This window comes from Mirounga leonina, unplaced genomic scaffold, assembly GCF_011800145.1.
Source record: "Mirounga leonina isolate KUSES-001 unplaced genomic scaffold, KU_Mleo_1.0 Mir_454, whole genome shotgun sequence".
NCBI classification, from domain to species: domain Eukaryota; kingdom Metazoa; phylum Chordata; class Mammalia; order Carnivora; family Phocidae; genus Mirounga; species Mirounga leonina.
In genome coordinates, this window is record NW_023270763.1 from 11,092,359 (window position 1) to 11,107,426 (window position 15,068).

At 40.7% G+C, this 15,068-nt stretch overlaps 1 protein-coding gene across 1 annotated transcript; it reads right to left on the reverse strand.

Moving 5' to 3' along the window:
* Positions 1-2,409: 2,409 nt before the first annotated feature.
* On the reverse strand, positions 2,410-3,027 carry LOC117999246 (fibrinogen silencer-binding protein-like). The gene has a single exon (XM_034988186.1). The coding sequence runs from the start codon at positions 3,025-3,027 to the stop codon at positions 2,410-2,412; it is 618 nt and encodes a 205-aa protein (XP_034844077.1).
* Positions 3,028-15,068: the final 12,041 nt, after the last annotated feature.

The window sequence follows — 15,068 nt, forward strand, 5'->3', positions numbered from 1 at the left end:
AGAAGGTGTTTCTTGATCTGGGTGTTGGCTACATGGCTGTGTTCAGATTGTGAAAATTCATCAGCCTACATACTGATGGCATGTATATTTCTTCTCTGTGTCTGTTTGTTCTAGGTGCCTGGTGTTGTGTAACAAACCACCCCCAAACATGGTGGTTTAAAGCAATCAACAGCATTATTTTTTTCTCACAAATCTGTAATTTGTCAGGGTTTGACAGGGATAATATATCTTTGCCCCAGTTTGTGTCAGCTGGGGCAAATCCCAGGGTAGGCACTAGGATCACCTGAAGGCTTGCTTGCTCCCATGTCTTGCTGTTGGGTGAAACCTTCACTGGGACTTGGCTGGAACACCCACATGGGGCCTCCCTAGGTGGTCTGGGCTTCTCACAACATTGTGACTGTGTTCCAAGGGTGAGAAGAGGTAGGTGGAAGCCATACTACCTTTCATGACCTGGTAATATCACTCACCCTGCATTTTGTTCATCAAAGCAGCCACCAAGCGTTATCCAGTTTTAAGGTGAGGAGAAATAGACTCCATCTCTGGATGGGGAATGGCAATGTTCTGAAAGAGTATTTGGACCAGATATATTCTGGCAAATTTTGAGAAGAAAAAATTGCATCCTGCTACAATGTTGTACTTTAACAAAAAGTTAAAAAAAAAAAAAAAACAACTTTAGGTACAATGAAAATGAGAAAAAAATAACAATTTGGGAGAAACAAGTTGAGCCAAAGTCACCATCAAGCAGTCTAAAGTAATGTCCCACATCTCAATCCATTTTTGATCTTCCAAGAGCCTCTGTAGTTACAAAAATCTTTGACATACAACCATTGTACATGGAGAAAAGGAATAAACAAAAAATCAGCAGCAACCCACGTTGTGGAGGTAGGCAGGTTATTACACAGGGCTGGTTGAGGTTTGTGTATTTTTTTTTCCCAGTCATTTGTAATCATAATGGAAAAAAAGAACATTATCTACAAAATAGGAGGTTGCAGTGTGCAGGAAATGGAGCATGAAAGAGATTTGTGCTGTGATGTAGAGATTAGGAAGAACAACCCATGTGAATTAATAAATGGGATGCAAATATAGCACATTCAAGTGTAACTTCAGTGCAACTTCAAAGGTTTTGTTATGTGAAGAAATACAAATTCTCTGAAGTGATATTAAATATGGATTCTCTCTCCTGCCCCACCCCCCCCACCCCCTAGAATGGAACATGATTGCATTGGGATAATTTCAAAAGCTTTTCAATTCTAAGGTGATGTCAGAGTTCATTCCCATCGAAACTCTCTGATGTTGTTTCTGTAGCCATTACTTTCTTTGCTCTATCATGGGCCATACCCAAAAGTATGTTTGTCCTTCCTTACCCCATGACCTTACCTGAAACCAATCCATCTACCTATATGTTTTACCTTAAAATTTCTGGCCACTCCATCCCTGTTCTCAGAAAATTTCTCAGACCCTCCCTGTTCCATTTCCAGCTTATCTGTGCTCCAGGCATATATCACTTTATCTGATGTTCATCCCATCGCTCATGTCCTGCTTTACCCCCCCGCCCTTGATCTTGAGGGCAGATTTAGTCTCCTCCATTTTGTCTCTCTGAGAAACGGGTCTTTGTTGCCCTAGGCTTCCTGATCCCTGGACATTTTAAATAATTCTTCCATATATTCAAGGACTGGTCTTGGATCCCATCCTGACATTAGGCTGGGAGGTCAACAACATGAATATAGGAGATCAGGCAACATTTGGGGTTATAGCTGCCAAGACTGATCACGGTGGGGGTGTGGGATTTGGCTCAAAGAATGTGGGAGCCACTCAAGATAACAGCACCATCAGCATCTTCACAGGCACTGCAGGATACTATTAAAGATAGGAAATTTGAAATTGAATTGTAATGATTTTCATAAAGGAGTAGGATGCAGATCACCAAAGGCATTGCATGCTCATCTCAAGCTTCTTACCTAGCTGCTCCCCCAAGAGATAGAGCTTCTTCTAATTCAACACAGGTTTAAGTCAGGTTTATCTTACCCAGAATATTCACTGCAACATCTTAAAGCACAGTGTCTGGGTTCTCAGTATTTATTAAGTGAATGAAAAACTGTCTACCTCCTTTATCATGAAATTACTGAGACCACAAAGTTGGAGCATGAAAGAGATTTGTGCTGTGATTTTTTTTTTGTTTTTTTTTTTTGTTTGTTTTGTTTTGTTTTTTTTAACCATGCCAACCAATCAATAAGTTTTAATATATCTCAAAAGAAAATTAAATTAATTAGAAAATCATGTCAAAAAAGGTTTTTTCACAATTGAGATTAACAACACTTTTAAGAGTATGTATTCTGCTTCAGGATATTCCCAAATGAAAGTAATTTGGCCAAAATTAAAATCATCAAATTGCAAGACTGAAAAAAAAAATTAGAGACTATTATATTCAGGCAGATCATGCCGTAAGCGAACTGCTTTCAGCTTCTCCACTTCAATTTTTGCTCTTAGCAGCTCTTCCTCTAGCTGCTGCCTTCTTTTCAATCCATCCCTCTTCTCCTGAACATACAATCCAAAATTTTTTTGATTTTCTAAAATTATCTGATGCTCCTCTTTCAACATTTGCAGAATCTGAGGATCATACCCTAATTGTGACCTAAAGTGTTCTCCACGCTCATGCCGAAAAAAATCATCTCTCCTTGGGATAGAAGATGGAGACGATGTCATTCTCATATCAACAGAGGAAAGTGACAGCGACAAAGATCTTTCCATAACATGTACTAATTCATGGTCTTCTCTTTGTTCTAAAATATCACTCTGTTGAGAATTTAAAACCAGTGGAGGAGGGGGCTTAATGTCTTCTTCTTGCTTCACCTCTACTGTAATAGCAACTGGATGGTGATCCAACATTACCTGTAGTGAACTCGTACCAGCCTGTGCTTCCTCATCCAAGTTTGCATCCAGGTGGGGGAAAGTGTCCAATGGATTTATAGTTTGAGTGTATTTCTCTTTCCCGCGATGGCTCAAGGCACCATTTGGCACTGTCCGCATGAATGAAAATGGGGCAGGGCTTCATGGGCAGAATGATAAGGCACATGAGCACACCATCCAGAACCCCCTCCACAGCACCTCTTCTTCTTAACCCCCTGTGAAAGGAGGCAGAAATAATTGTGGTTGAGGGAATGAAAGATATTTTCTCCTTTCTTAAGCCAGCTGTTTCCTTAAGGTTCAGAGGCTGGTGAATTCTCATTGTGTCCTCATCCCAAGACAAGTGCACCCAAGCTCAGAACTGGTCTTTTTCTAGAGAAGAGCAAGCATTTGCTGCTTGACTTTCTACTTTCTTCTCTTGGAGGAGGTCAAAATTGTCCATCAATTGCTACTTGGCCAGCATTTCACATTACTGTGTTGACCTCTCACTTCTTTTTTTTTTTTTTTTTAAAGATTTTATTTATTTATTTAATTGAGAGAGAGAGAGAGAGACAGTGAGAGAGGGAACACAAGCATGAGGAGTGGGAGAGGGAGAAGCAGGCTTCCCGCCGAGCAGGGAGCCCAATGCGGGGCTCGATCCCAGGACCCTAGGATCATGACCTGAGCTGAAGGCAATTGCTTAACCAACTGAGCCACCCAGGCACCCCTGTGTTGACCTCTCTTTAAGAGTCTCTCTGCTCCAAAAACATAGAGATATATTTCACAACGGGGTTATGAGAGGCCCTTCAATGGATATATAATAAAGCACTGTTAGTAAGTGTCAGGAGAAAATCCAACACCAAACATTTTTTATCTTTGAGTCCTTGGGGGAACTTTGAGAAGCCATATCTGAATAAACAGTCCAAAACCAATTAGTTCCTCAGATATTCATTGAGATCATGGGAAGGGTAAGACACTTGGGGTCTTGATCCTGTCTCGCTCAGTTGCGAAAGGTGCAAAATGACCGTTACCTCGTCTGGGTGAGGTTTAAACAGATGACAAGGAGAAAAGACCCGGCACAGAGTAGGTGCTTAGTAATAGCTCAGGTGTTCCTCTCCTGGAGCTTCAAGAAGATTCCAATCTAGCAAGGAGACTAAAAATCAACTGTGGCATAAGAGAAAATATGGGAACTCCCATAATAGAGGGCCAAATGCTGCATTATGGGAGATCAAAAGTAAAGGGGGGCTCTCTGGGCATCAGAGGCCCCTTTGTGGCTGCGGTAGCATTTGCTCTGAGAGTTGAAGAAGGGGGAAAGTTTCCATACGCAGGCAGGTGCTTGGATCATGTATGCAGGTTTCCAGACTGCACCCATGAAGCAGGGATTTCCCCAGGAGCCCACTGATATAGCCTGAGCTGCCTGAGCATGACAGGGATGGTGGAATCCAATGGACTCTAGGGACTGAGGAGTTCCTGGGTGACATTTTATCCCAGGAGTGGGAGGGGTGGGGCATGGCGAGCCCTAACCATCCAAGTGGAGCAATGATGTGGTCACAACCACACGGGAAGAAAGATGAATCCGTGGCACCTGGAAGACATAGGGTGGGGGGTGTAGATTGAGGGTTGTGAAAGCGGTAAAGAAGCAACTGAGGAAGTCCAGGTCAGGGGTAGCGAGGACTTCAATTAAGGCTGTAGTTGAGGGACACAGAGGGAGGGCATGAGTGGTTGCAGAATTTCTACGTAGGAGGCACCTGGGGCTGGTAGTCAGCTCAGAGGAGAGATCTAGGAGACTTAGCTGGAAATGGGTTTGTATAGGCAGCTCAAAGCTCTATCTCAGATTGTATCTTGTCTATTTCCAGCAGCTGGATGAGTGTTGGGGACGCTGATGGAAAGAGTGGGAGGGGGACATAAAAGCACCCTGAGGTACACTTAAGCACCTTCACTAGAAGAGAGGATGGCTGTGTTTGGAACCAAAATTGTTATCACCTTCAATCTGTCTTAATTAGGTCTCAGGCTTCTCTTTCTTCCTCTTTAAATGACAAGAATTGACCGGATGTTATCCAGTGTCATTGTCAATGTTACGATTCTCTGGATTTTATGCTCCTTCCTTTGAAGAATCTTGCCAAGTTTTGGGGCCTGCATGGTTACCACCAGAAGCTCCATGGGGCGCCTGAGTGGCTCAGTTGGTTAAGCATCTGACTCTTGATTTCGGTTCAGGTCATGATCTCAGGGTCGTGAGATTGATCCCCGAGTGGGGCTCTGCTCTCAGCATGGAGTCTGCTTGAGAGTCTCTTTCCCTCCCCCTCTCCCCTCCCTGGCTCATGCTCTAAATCAATCAATCAATCAATCAATCAATCTTAAAAAAAAAGAAGAAGCTTCAGGAAGCCAAAGGATGATTGTAGCTGTGGTCTTGAGGTGGACCTCCTGAGCACCCCTTACTGGGCTGTACCACCATAACCTCTGCTTACTCACAGTTTCTTGTATTTCCTGAAAATTCCTGCTATCTTCGTGATACATACAATCTGTCGAGTACTCACATGGAATTAGAGTTGTTTCCTCTTGGAATACACACGGCCCATTGCAATAGTATTTAGCCCAAATTTTTCCCTGGTGAATAATTTACAAGACAAAGGAGGCATGTGCTTTATGCTGACCCTCTGGAAATACCCAGTGACAAATTCTACATACTGGTTCCTGTTGCTTTAGACATCTGCTTCTTTCCTCACCCGTCATATTATACACTATTTGCGAAGGCAGGCAGCCTCTAAACATCAATGGAAGTTAAGAGGGGCCATTGTAAGATTCCTTAATTCTTACTAGGAACCTGTTCAAGGCAAGTGCCAGACCTTAGACTTCTGTATGTCTGGGGGGAGGTAGGGAAAAATGTCTAAATTTACTGTTTTCCCCCAATATTTTACTATGAAAACACTCAAACATATGGGCAACCTGAAAGCATTGTACAGTGAATAGTCATATGGCCACCAGCTTAGTCTACTGGTAACATTTTATTATATTTGCTTTATCACATCTCTATCCATCTATTTGTCCATCATTCTATAATATTTTTCTATATAATATAAAGTAAGCCACAGATAGCCATAAGCTTACCCTTAAACACTTCCAACTTGCTGGTTTTAATAATTTAATAATATCAATTGGTAGTGTTTATTGAGCACTTCCTATATTCTGGGCACGTAAGTAAACACTTAATACAGTTCCTCTTCACAATGACCCACAAAGGTAGGATCATCTCCACTTACCTACAATCTGCATTTAACAGATAAGGCTTGAACTCAAATGTATATGACTCAAAAATACTTCAATAAACAAAAGAAATCAGGCCAAATATTGGACAGCATCACATGGCATAATTAGGTCACAAAACCCCAAATCAGATATAAGAGTAGGCTTGATTCCAGGCTGATAACAGGCTGATCACCAAGGTCTGGGATGGATATAGCCAAGATACCGGTTGGAAGTGAGAAAAAGAAGAAAGGGAATGAAGGCAGAGTAAGAGCCAGAGTTCCAGGGAAACTGAGGCTGTGGTAAGCAGGGACTGATGCAGAGCACAGGCTTGGAAATTATGTTGTATGTTGGAAGTGTAGGTGAGAGACAGTCTCCCAGTAACCTTTCTGCTCTCTCCTCCACTCATCTCAAAGTTCCAATAATCTATGCCATGAGTCTAAAACCGATTCTTAAGTGGGACAAGTGTTGCCATCATTATTATCAATAGCCATGGACCAAGTTCAAAATGCCAGATCAGAAAGGCACAGGCCAGCTATCTGTCCTTTGACACTGAGTCTTCTATGGAAAGACAGTTTCATGTGGTAGAGAACTATAATACAGTTGTCTACATACTCATAGGCCTCCCTTAGGGCCCCTTGCATTTTCCTATTCTCTTTGCAGTCAGGTGGATTTGTGCAGAATTGGTTTTGGGAAATGGGCTGTGAGTGGAAGTGATGTGTCATTTCCAGACTAAACTCTTTAAGAGTTAGCACAAGACTCGCCATCAGACTCTGTCTCAGCCACATCTCTTATAGAAGTCCTGAGATGGCAGGACCAAAAAAGGAAAGAGCCAGAATCTCTGAGTTACTGTTTAAAGTTGACTGCCTAAATAACAATATAAATAAAAAATGAACCCTTATGTATAAGCCACTGTGATTTGGAGGTTTGCTTCTTACTGCAGCAAAGATTAGATCATCCTAACTAATGCACTCTAACAAAACAATACACAGTGCAAGCCAGGAGGTGAGGGAGAGCTCTGGAGTAGAGAGGGAAACTTTATAATAAGCTAGAGAATTGAAAGATAAATAAGTGGAAAGAAGGAGAAAATTTCGGCTAGGAGAATGGTGGGAGAAAAGGCACAGGGACTGTAACATTACTTAGTGTTTCCTGTGGGCCACCAGGCTGGACCTACAGTTGAGTATCGTGGAGCCTCACATGAAGGTGCTTATCTACTATGAAAAATCTAGAGAGTAACTCTGATATCTGTCTGGGTGCTGATTTGCTCATCCTCAAACTTCAACATTCAAAATTCTTTAAACTCAATCTGTCCTGTTACAACATAAGGTCTTCTTGTTCTTGGAATAAAAAACACAGTTGCTTGCTATCACCCATAAAATATTGCTTCATTAACTTGAAGACTGTAATTAACTACATATCAGCCTTCTGGCTCCAGGCAAATATCCATAATTCCTTTAGTCTTCCCTCACAGTCTGCTTCTAACCTGTTAATCATTTTCCCTGCCCTTTTGCCATCATCAGTAGAAGGGAAAAAAGCCCTTTAAATAGAAGCTAATCACCCATAGCACTCTGTTAGGCACTTTACAGATGCCCTTACATTAGACTAAACCAGATACGCAGATAAGGACATACACACGCACACGTACACACACACACACACACAGAGTATGCGTATGTGTGTGTGCTTGCGTATATGAACAGATTTTTTTTTTTTAAAAAGGTAGATTAATGGTCTAGAAGAGCAGGAAAAAGAGAAGATTATTTCACAAAAGATTTCACATGTGATCATTTTAAATAACGAACTCCCCTAAGTGCCTTTAAAAATGAGAGTTTATTTATCCCCCTCTAAAAATGCTTACAGTTCTTTATTTTACCAAGATGCTGGCTGCAAGTCTGTTTGCACATTGAGTTCTCTGCCCTCTGAAAGCACTCTTATGGAATATAATTGTAGCAAAATGAACAAATGCAAACACCAGAGAAGGTCAAAAGGAGGCCCAGGCTTCAATTTGCTGTGTGATGAGATTTTTCTAAGGACAGGAGATGAAAGCTGCCTCCAGAGAAAGGGAGGTGACCTGATGACCAGGGGGAGGGGGTTTACTCCCCTTAAGGAGAGGGGGACAAGGGAATAACAGGTGGAGGCAGATGGAAGGAGAAAAGAGTACTCGATACCATCATATGGCCATCACCATATATTGCCAGGTAGGGGGCGCTAGTCAATACAAACTAGTCAATGCTGCAGTAACAAGCTCCTAGCAGGCAGGAGTCCAGGTGCTGGATCCAAGGGCTCTCAATACCCTAGCATAGTATACTTAAGAGTCAACTGGTAAGCTTATTACCACCCCAGTGACTTGGAGCTGTAGGTCCGGACCTACAGATGGTTTAACAAAACTCCCAGTGACTCCCTTACTGTACTCTGATAAGCAAGAGCTAGAACCAACAACAGGACTGGGTCTGTGGCTGCAGTGCTTTTCCGAAGGTTGAATGAAGGGCCTCCGTATCACTGGGACAATTGTACCTGGGAGGGCTGTGGTGGTTCCAGCAGTGACAGTAGTAAAGGAATGAAGTCTTAGGGAGCGGATGGAGGCAAAGCTTTCTAGAAATGGTACCCACATGGGAACAGTGGCTTCCCTATAGATTGTAAACTCCAATGGGGTGAAAGATGGGACAGGCCCGGGTCATGATGATTTCCCAACATCTATCACATAGTAGGTGCCCAATAAACATTGCTGAACTTCAATTCAAAGTAGAAAATGACTCAGAGACCTGGAAGCTGGGGGAAAATGTGGGAATGAGGAGGAAATGGTAGAAGGAATTAGCAGGGGATGGATGTCCCAACCATTCTGTGAGTAGAACAAGCTGTCGAATAACTGTTTCACTTTTGTTTTGTCCTTGCTTCTATCAGTAAGCCTAGAGTGGCCCAGAGAAATACTATTTCAGAAGGGCCAGAAGGACCAGGTCATGTGCTGACTTGAGGGGAAAAGTTGGAAAGTCGTGTTTTGCCATATCGCTTGAATGAATAATTCATCTGGCATAGACTCGATGCCGAGTACCTTAACTCTCCTGGGTCCTGATCAACTCTGGGCTCCAAAGACCTTCACCTTCCATCAGTGATTTGGCTCTAGACTGGCCTTTTTTCATGGTTATTTACACCAAAGAACTTGGCCACCCAGACCCCAAATGCCTGATGAGGAAGTGGGTAAATTGTAGTCCCCTAGTGGCCATGAACTTGGAACCAAAGATACTTCTGAATCTGACTGTTTAACCTGAACATTCCATCTGTTATCTGGTGCCTTGCTCTATGTACCTGCAAGAGCTGAGTACATAGCGCTGAGGTTCTGTGACTGCCTTTGTAGGGACAATTTTTGCTATTACGGCCCTGACATTTGTGAAAGTGGAGGTCATCCATTTTGCTGAATACATAATGCGCAGTAAATAGTAAGGTTGAATGCAAAAAGGCAAGGCCATCTACTCTTAAACCACACATAAGGGCGCCTGGGTGGCTCAGTTGGTTGAGCAACTGCCTTCGGCTCAGGTCATGATCCCGGAGTCCCGGGATCGAGTCCAGCATCGGGCTCCCTGCTCGGCAGGGAGTCTGCTTCTCCCTCTGACCCTCCCCCCTCTCATGTGCTCTCTCTCTCTCATTCTCTCTCTGTCAAATAATAAATAAAATCTTTAAAAAAAAACAACAAAAAAACCCCCACACATAAATCTTAGCCTTAGGCTCACATGATTACTCATTCCTTTCATTTGAGCTTGTTAAGTAATTACTACGTAAATTATTAGGATAATGTAATATGCATGACTTTAAGGAATGACAAATTGTAGCTAACTTTCTTAATTTGTTGCCATAGCTACATTTCTAGAAATTCTAAATTGTTCCTCTTCTCATGTATAAATTATTGCCATCCCGCTATTTGTTTAGCTTTGATTGGCTCAACCCTAAGCCTGTGCCAATAAAATGACTCCACATCCAGTCTTAAAAGCCTTGCCTTGGGTCTGAGTGGCCTCCTTCAGAGGGTGAGGAGACCTTGAAATGCAAACCAGGATTGGGCAGCCCATCCTCATGGAACGCTACCTTCTTTCTTCTTGGCTCCCCAGTTGACATTTACTAAGCAGAAACAAGGGACTAAAGTGGAAACTAGTCATCATTTGTGCTCATAAAAACTAAATAAATGTGCACTCTGACTCACTGGCTTAGGTCTTAAGAGAAGGTGTGACTATCCTTTCTCGTTTTCCATAAAATATTAAAGGACACGTTAGTCACATCTGTGCCTAGAAGGCAGACCTGCCAGAAGACAAGGGGATGTTCTAGAATGGGGTTTTCTGACTATCCATCTGGGTGGCATGACTAATTTTTATCACCACACCTCTTTTAAAGGATGAACAAAGATACATTGGGCGTTATGGATCAGCCAACAAAATAAAAACAAGAGTGAGGAAAGTAATTTGAAATAGTAGAGCTCAAAGTAAAAGTGCCCTGGAAACTGTAGCACTTAAGACAAAATACATCAGGTATCATAAATATTAAACTAAATAATATAAATAATAAAAATTACATTAAATAACATAAACCATTTTGTTTTGGTAAAAGGTATAAAATTCAAGGGTACCAAAATGTATAAAAAAGACAACTATTAGAAATGGAAAAAAATGTACCAGAAAAATCTGTGTGAGAGAAAACACAATTCCTTAAGCATCTGTGTGTTTTAATGGTTAAACATTTGACTAGGAAAATAATTAAGACTAGATTCATGAATATCTATTCATCTATCTACTTCTACCACATCTCTATGTATCTATAAAACTCTTCAATCTACAGAGAATCTACCTCCTTATTAAGCATTTATGAAAGAATTGGCCATATACCAGGTCTTGAGGAAAACTTAATAAATTTCAAAAAGCAGAAATTACAGGGTTCATATTTTCTGATCACAAAGCAAATAATAATAATGATAATTATAAATGCTTAAAATACCCACTTACTTGGAAACTAAAACAAAAACTGTAATAAGTTGTTGAGTCGAAGAGGAAATCACAACCATAATTATAGGCCATTTTAAAAATAATGACAACGGAATAATGCCTATCAACTTTGACGGAAGGCAGTTAAAGTAGAAGTGAGAGATAAATGGGCACTTGCACATACTTCCATTTTTAAACCAGGAAGGATGTACATAAACAAACTCGTGTTTCAACTCCAGAAACGTTCAAACCTTGGAGCCAAGCAATCAGAAACACCCCTCTGGGCAAGGAGGCTTGCAGGAGGGTAGGGTGGGGAGACACGGAAAGGGCTGGAGTGCTGAGCTGTAATTCACCTGCTTTCTATCCTTAGCCTACGATGTCCACAATGATGGGGGTCAGGGGTAGGGTGGGGAATTACAAATCATTTACATAAATGCCCCTGTCCTCTATGTTTGCGCAACAAAACTGTTGTTTTTCCTCTCTTTTCTGTTCATCTGGAACTTTCTTTCTGCCTCCCTTCCTGCACACATTTGCACATGACGTGCCAGTCTAAGGTGTGATTATTCAGAGGGCGTTTACAATCTGATTGGCTGCCCAGTGTGCGTGCACTTGTGTTCCATAACAACCTATAAGTACACCTTACAGCAGACACTGATTCGAGGTACAATTAATTCAAGCAAAGAGGCGCATCTAGCCGATGAGCCTTTCTTAAGATGACAAATGGATTTAAATGAAATAATGCTTGTAGAGCGCATTGCCTAGCTGGCATATTCCAAATGCTCAATAAATATTAACTATTAGACTATTTTATTCCATTGCATATATTTGTGTATATAGAAAAACTGTAAAGCTGTTACTCTATTAATAATAGAGTTCAGAAAAACAACTGAATAAAAGGCAAATAAAAAAATATATTTACTATATTCTATCAACATGCTTAAAAATATATAGGGAAAGTCCTATCCAGGGAAGTTGCAAAATGAAAACAGAATAGATTGAGCAAAGCAAAAACTAGTACCAAATATGATAAAAAATGTGCAAGACTTATCTGAAAGGAAATATATAATTTCACTGAGAAAAATATTAATGAATAATGGAGAGAGATACTATATCCCTTGATTGGAAGACTGCATATTTTAAGAATGTAAATTATTCTCAACTTAAGGTATATTTAAACATAATCCAAGAAAAATATTATTGGAATTTTGGTGGGGGGGAACCTTTGGATCATGATTTTAAAGATCATCAGGAAAAATAAAAAGAGTATTCAACATTAGGAAATGCAAATTAAAACCACAATGAATGATTTCTATACACCTGTTAGAATAGCTAAAATAAAACGTAATCTTAGTAACTGCAGAGGCACTGGATCTCTCGCACATTGCTGGTGCTTATGTAAACTAGAACAGTCACTGTGGGAAATTGGCATTTTTTTTTTAAAGATTTTATTAATTTATTTGAGAGAGAGAGTGAGAGGGAGCATGAGAGGAGAGAGGGCCAGAGGGAGAAGCAGACTCCCCGCTGAGCAGGGAGCCCGATGTGGGACTCGACCCAGGGACTCCGGGATCATGACCTGAGCCGAAGGCAGTCGCTCAACCAACTGAGCCACCCAGGTGCCCTGTTTGGCAATTTTTAAATAAAATTTAATGTACACTTATCATATGACCTAGCAATTACACTCTGGGGCTTTATCCCAGATAAATGAAAACATGTTCACACAAAAACCTGAATGCAAATGTTCAAATGTTCATGCAGCTTTATTTGAAACAACCCTAAACTGGATATAATGCAAATGTCCTTCAGTGGGTGAATGGTTAAACCAGCTCTGTCACAACGAAATACTACTCGGCAATAAAAATAAATAAATAATGAATTGTTGATATACACAAAATCCTGGATGGATCTCAAGGCTTTACACTTAGTGGAAAAAATGCCAGCCTTAAAAGGTTATATACTGTATGCTTCCATTTATATAATATTCTTCAAATGTCAAAACTATAGAGATGGAGAAAAGATTGGTGGTTGCTGGGGACAGGGATGCAATTATAAAGAGAGGGAAGATGTGCAGAGGGGAAGTCTCATACACTGTTGGTAGAAATGCAAGCTGGTGCAGCCCCTCTGGAAAACAGTATGGTGTTTCCTCAAGATGTTGAAAATAGAGCTACCCTACGACCCAGCAATTGCACTACTAGGGATTTACCCAAAGGACACAAATGTAGTGATCTGAAGGGGCACCTGCACCCCAATGTTCATAGCATGTATGGGCACATGCACCACAATAACTAAACTGTGGAATGAGCCCAAATGTCCATCGACAGATGAATGGATAAAGAAGATGTGGTTCATATATACAATGATTATTACTCGGCCATCAGAAAGGTTGACTACCTACCATTTACATCGATGTGTATGGAATTGGAGGGCATTATCCTGAGCGAAATAAGTGAATCAGAGAAAGACAATTATCATATGGTTTCATTTACATGTGGAATATAAGAAACAGGGCAGAGAACTGTAGGGTAAGGGAGGGAAAACAGAATGGGAAGTCATCAGAGAGGGAGAAAAACCATGAGAGACTCTTAACTCTAGGAAACAAACTGAAGGTTGCTGGAGGGGAAGTGGGTGGGGGATGGGGTAATTGGGTGATGGGCATTAAGGAGGGCACGTGATGTGATGAGCACTGAGTGTTATATGTAACTGATAAATTATTGAACAATATATCTGAAACCAATGATGTACTATAAGTTGGCTAATTGAATTTAAATTTAAAAAAGGGAGGATGTGAAGTAAAGGGGGTATCATGGAGGATCACCCTTGCGGTGATGGAGCAGCCCTGTATCTTGACTGCAACGCTGTTTGCACGAATCTATGCATGGGATAAAATTAGAACTGTGTGTTGTATGTAGAAATGGTGCATCCATGATGCAAAAATGTTGATAGTCTAGTTAATGGTACAAATGGTACAAATGTCAATGTTCTGGTTTTGACATCGTACTATAGTTATGTAAAATGTTGCTGGTGCAGAAAGATGGGTAAAGGGTACCCAGAACTCGACATAGTATATTTTGCAACTTCCTGGAGGTCTACGATTCTTTCAAATAAAAAGCTTTAAAACAATCAGGAAGGGGGTGCCTGGGTGGCTCAGTCGGTTAAGCATCCAACTCTTGATTTTGGCTCAGGTCACGATCTCAGGATGGTGGGATTGAGCCCCGTGTCCGACTCTGTGCTGAGCTTGGAGATTGCTTGAGATTTTCTCTTTCCCTCTCTCTATGCTCCTCCCCCCTGCTCAGGCACTGTCTCTCTCTCTCTCAAAAAAAAAAAAAAAAAAAATCAGAAAGAAAAAGGTTAAGAATTATGAAGAACTGTGAAATTCATAAAAATTACAAAATTTAAAGTAAGAAGAGAGGTGTGATCCGATTTTCCCTGGCATATACAGAGCATACACTGAAGCTATAAAATGAAAATGTGTTAGGAGTCGTGAGTCAACGGACAGATCCGTGAAACAGAAAACAGCATCAAATCAGGAGCTGGAACATGTGATAAAGAAGTGAAGGGCTCATGACTCAACAACTCATGTTAGAAATTTGACTTAATTCCTTTGAAACAAAATTGTGTTAAGTCCTCACTTTATACTATACTCCAAAATAAATTCCAGATGTACTAAAGCATCAAGGAAGAAAATAAGTTAATTGTTTGGTATCTAGGAAAAGAACTTTCTAATCATAAAAACCTATGGGTCAAATCATAAATATCTCAAACTTCTATTCATCTAAAACATCATAAACCATGAAAGCAAGCAAAGAAATTTAAGGGGAAATGATTATTATCATTACTTTGCTGAAAAAGATCCTTTGAATTTATAAAAACAGAGCATCTCAGTGGAGAAATGTAAAAAGATCAACAGACATTAACAAATAAAAATTATTAAAATTATGCAGCCTAACGAATAATTAAAGGAAAGAAAAATTAAAGCAATAGTACAAT

Excerpts from the sequence above, each read along its gene's own strand:
- LOC117999246 (XM_034988186.1), bottom strand. The coding sequence starts at position 3,027 with ATGCGGACAGTGCCAAATGGTGCCTTGAGCCATCGCGGGAAAGAGAAA.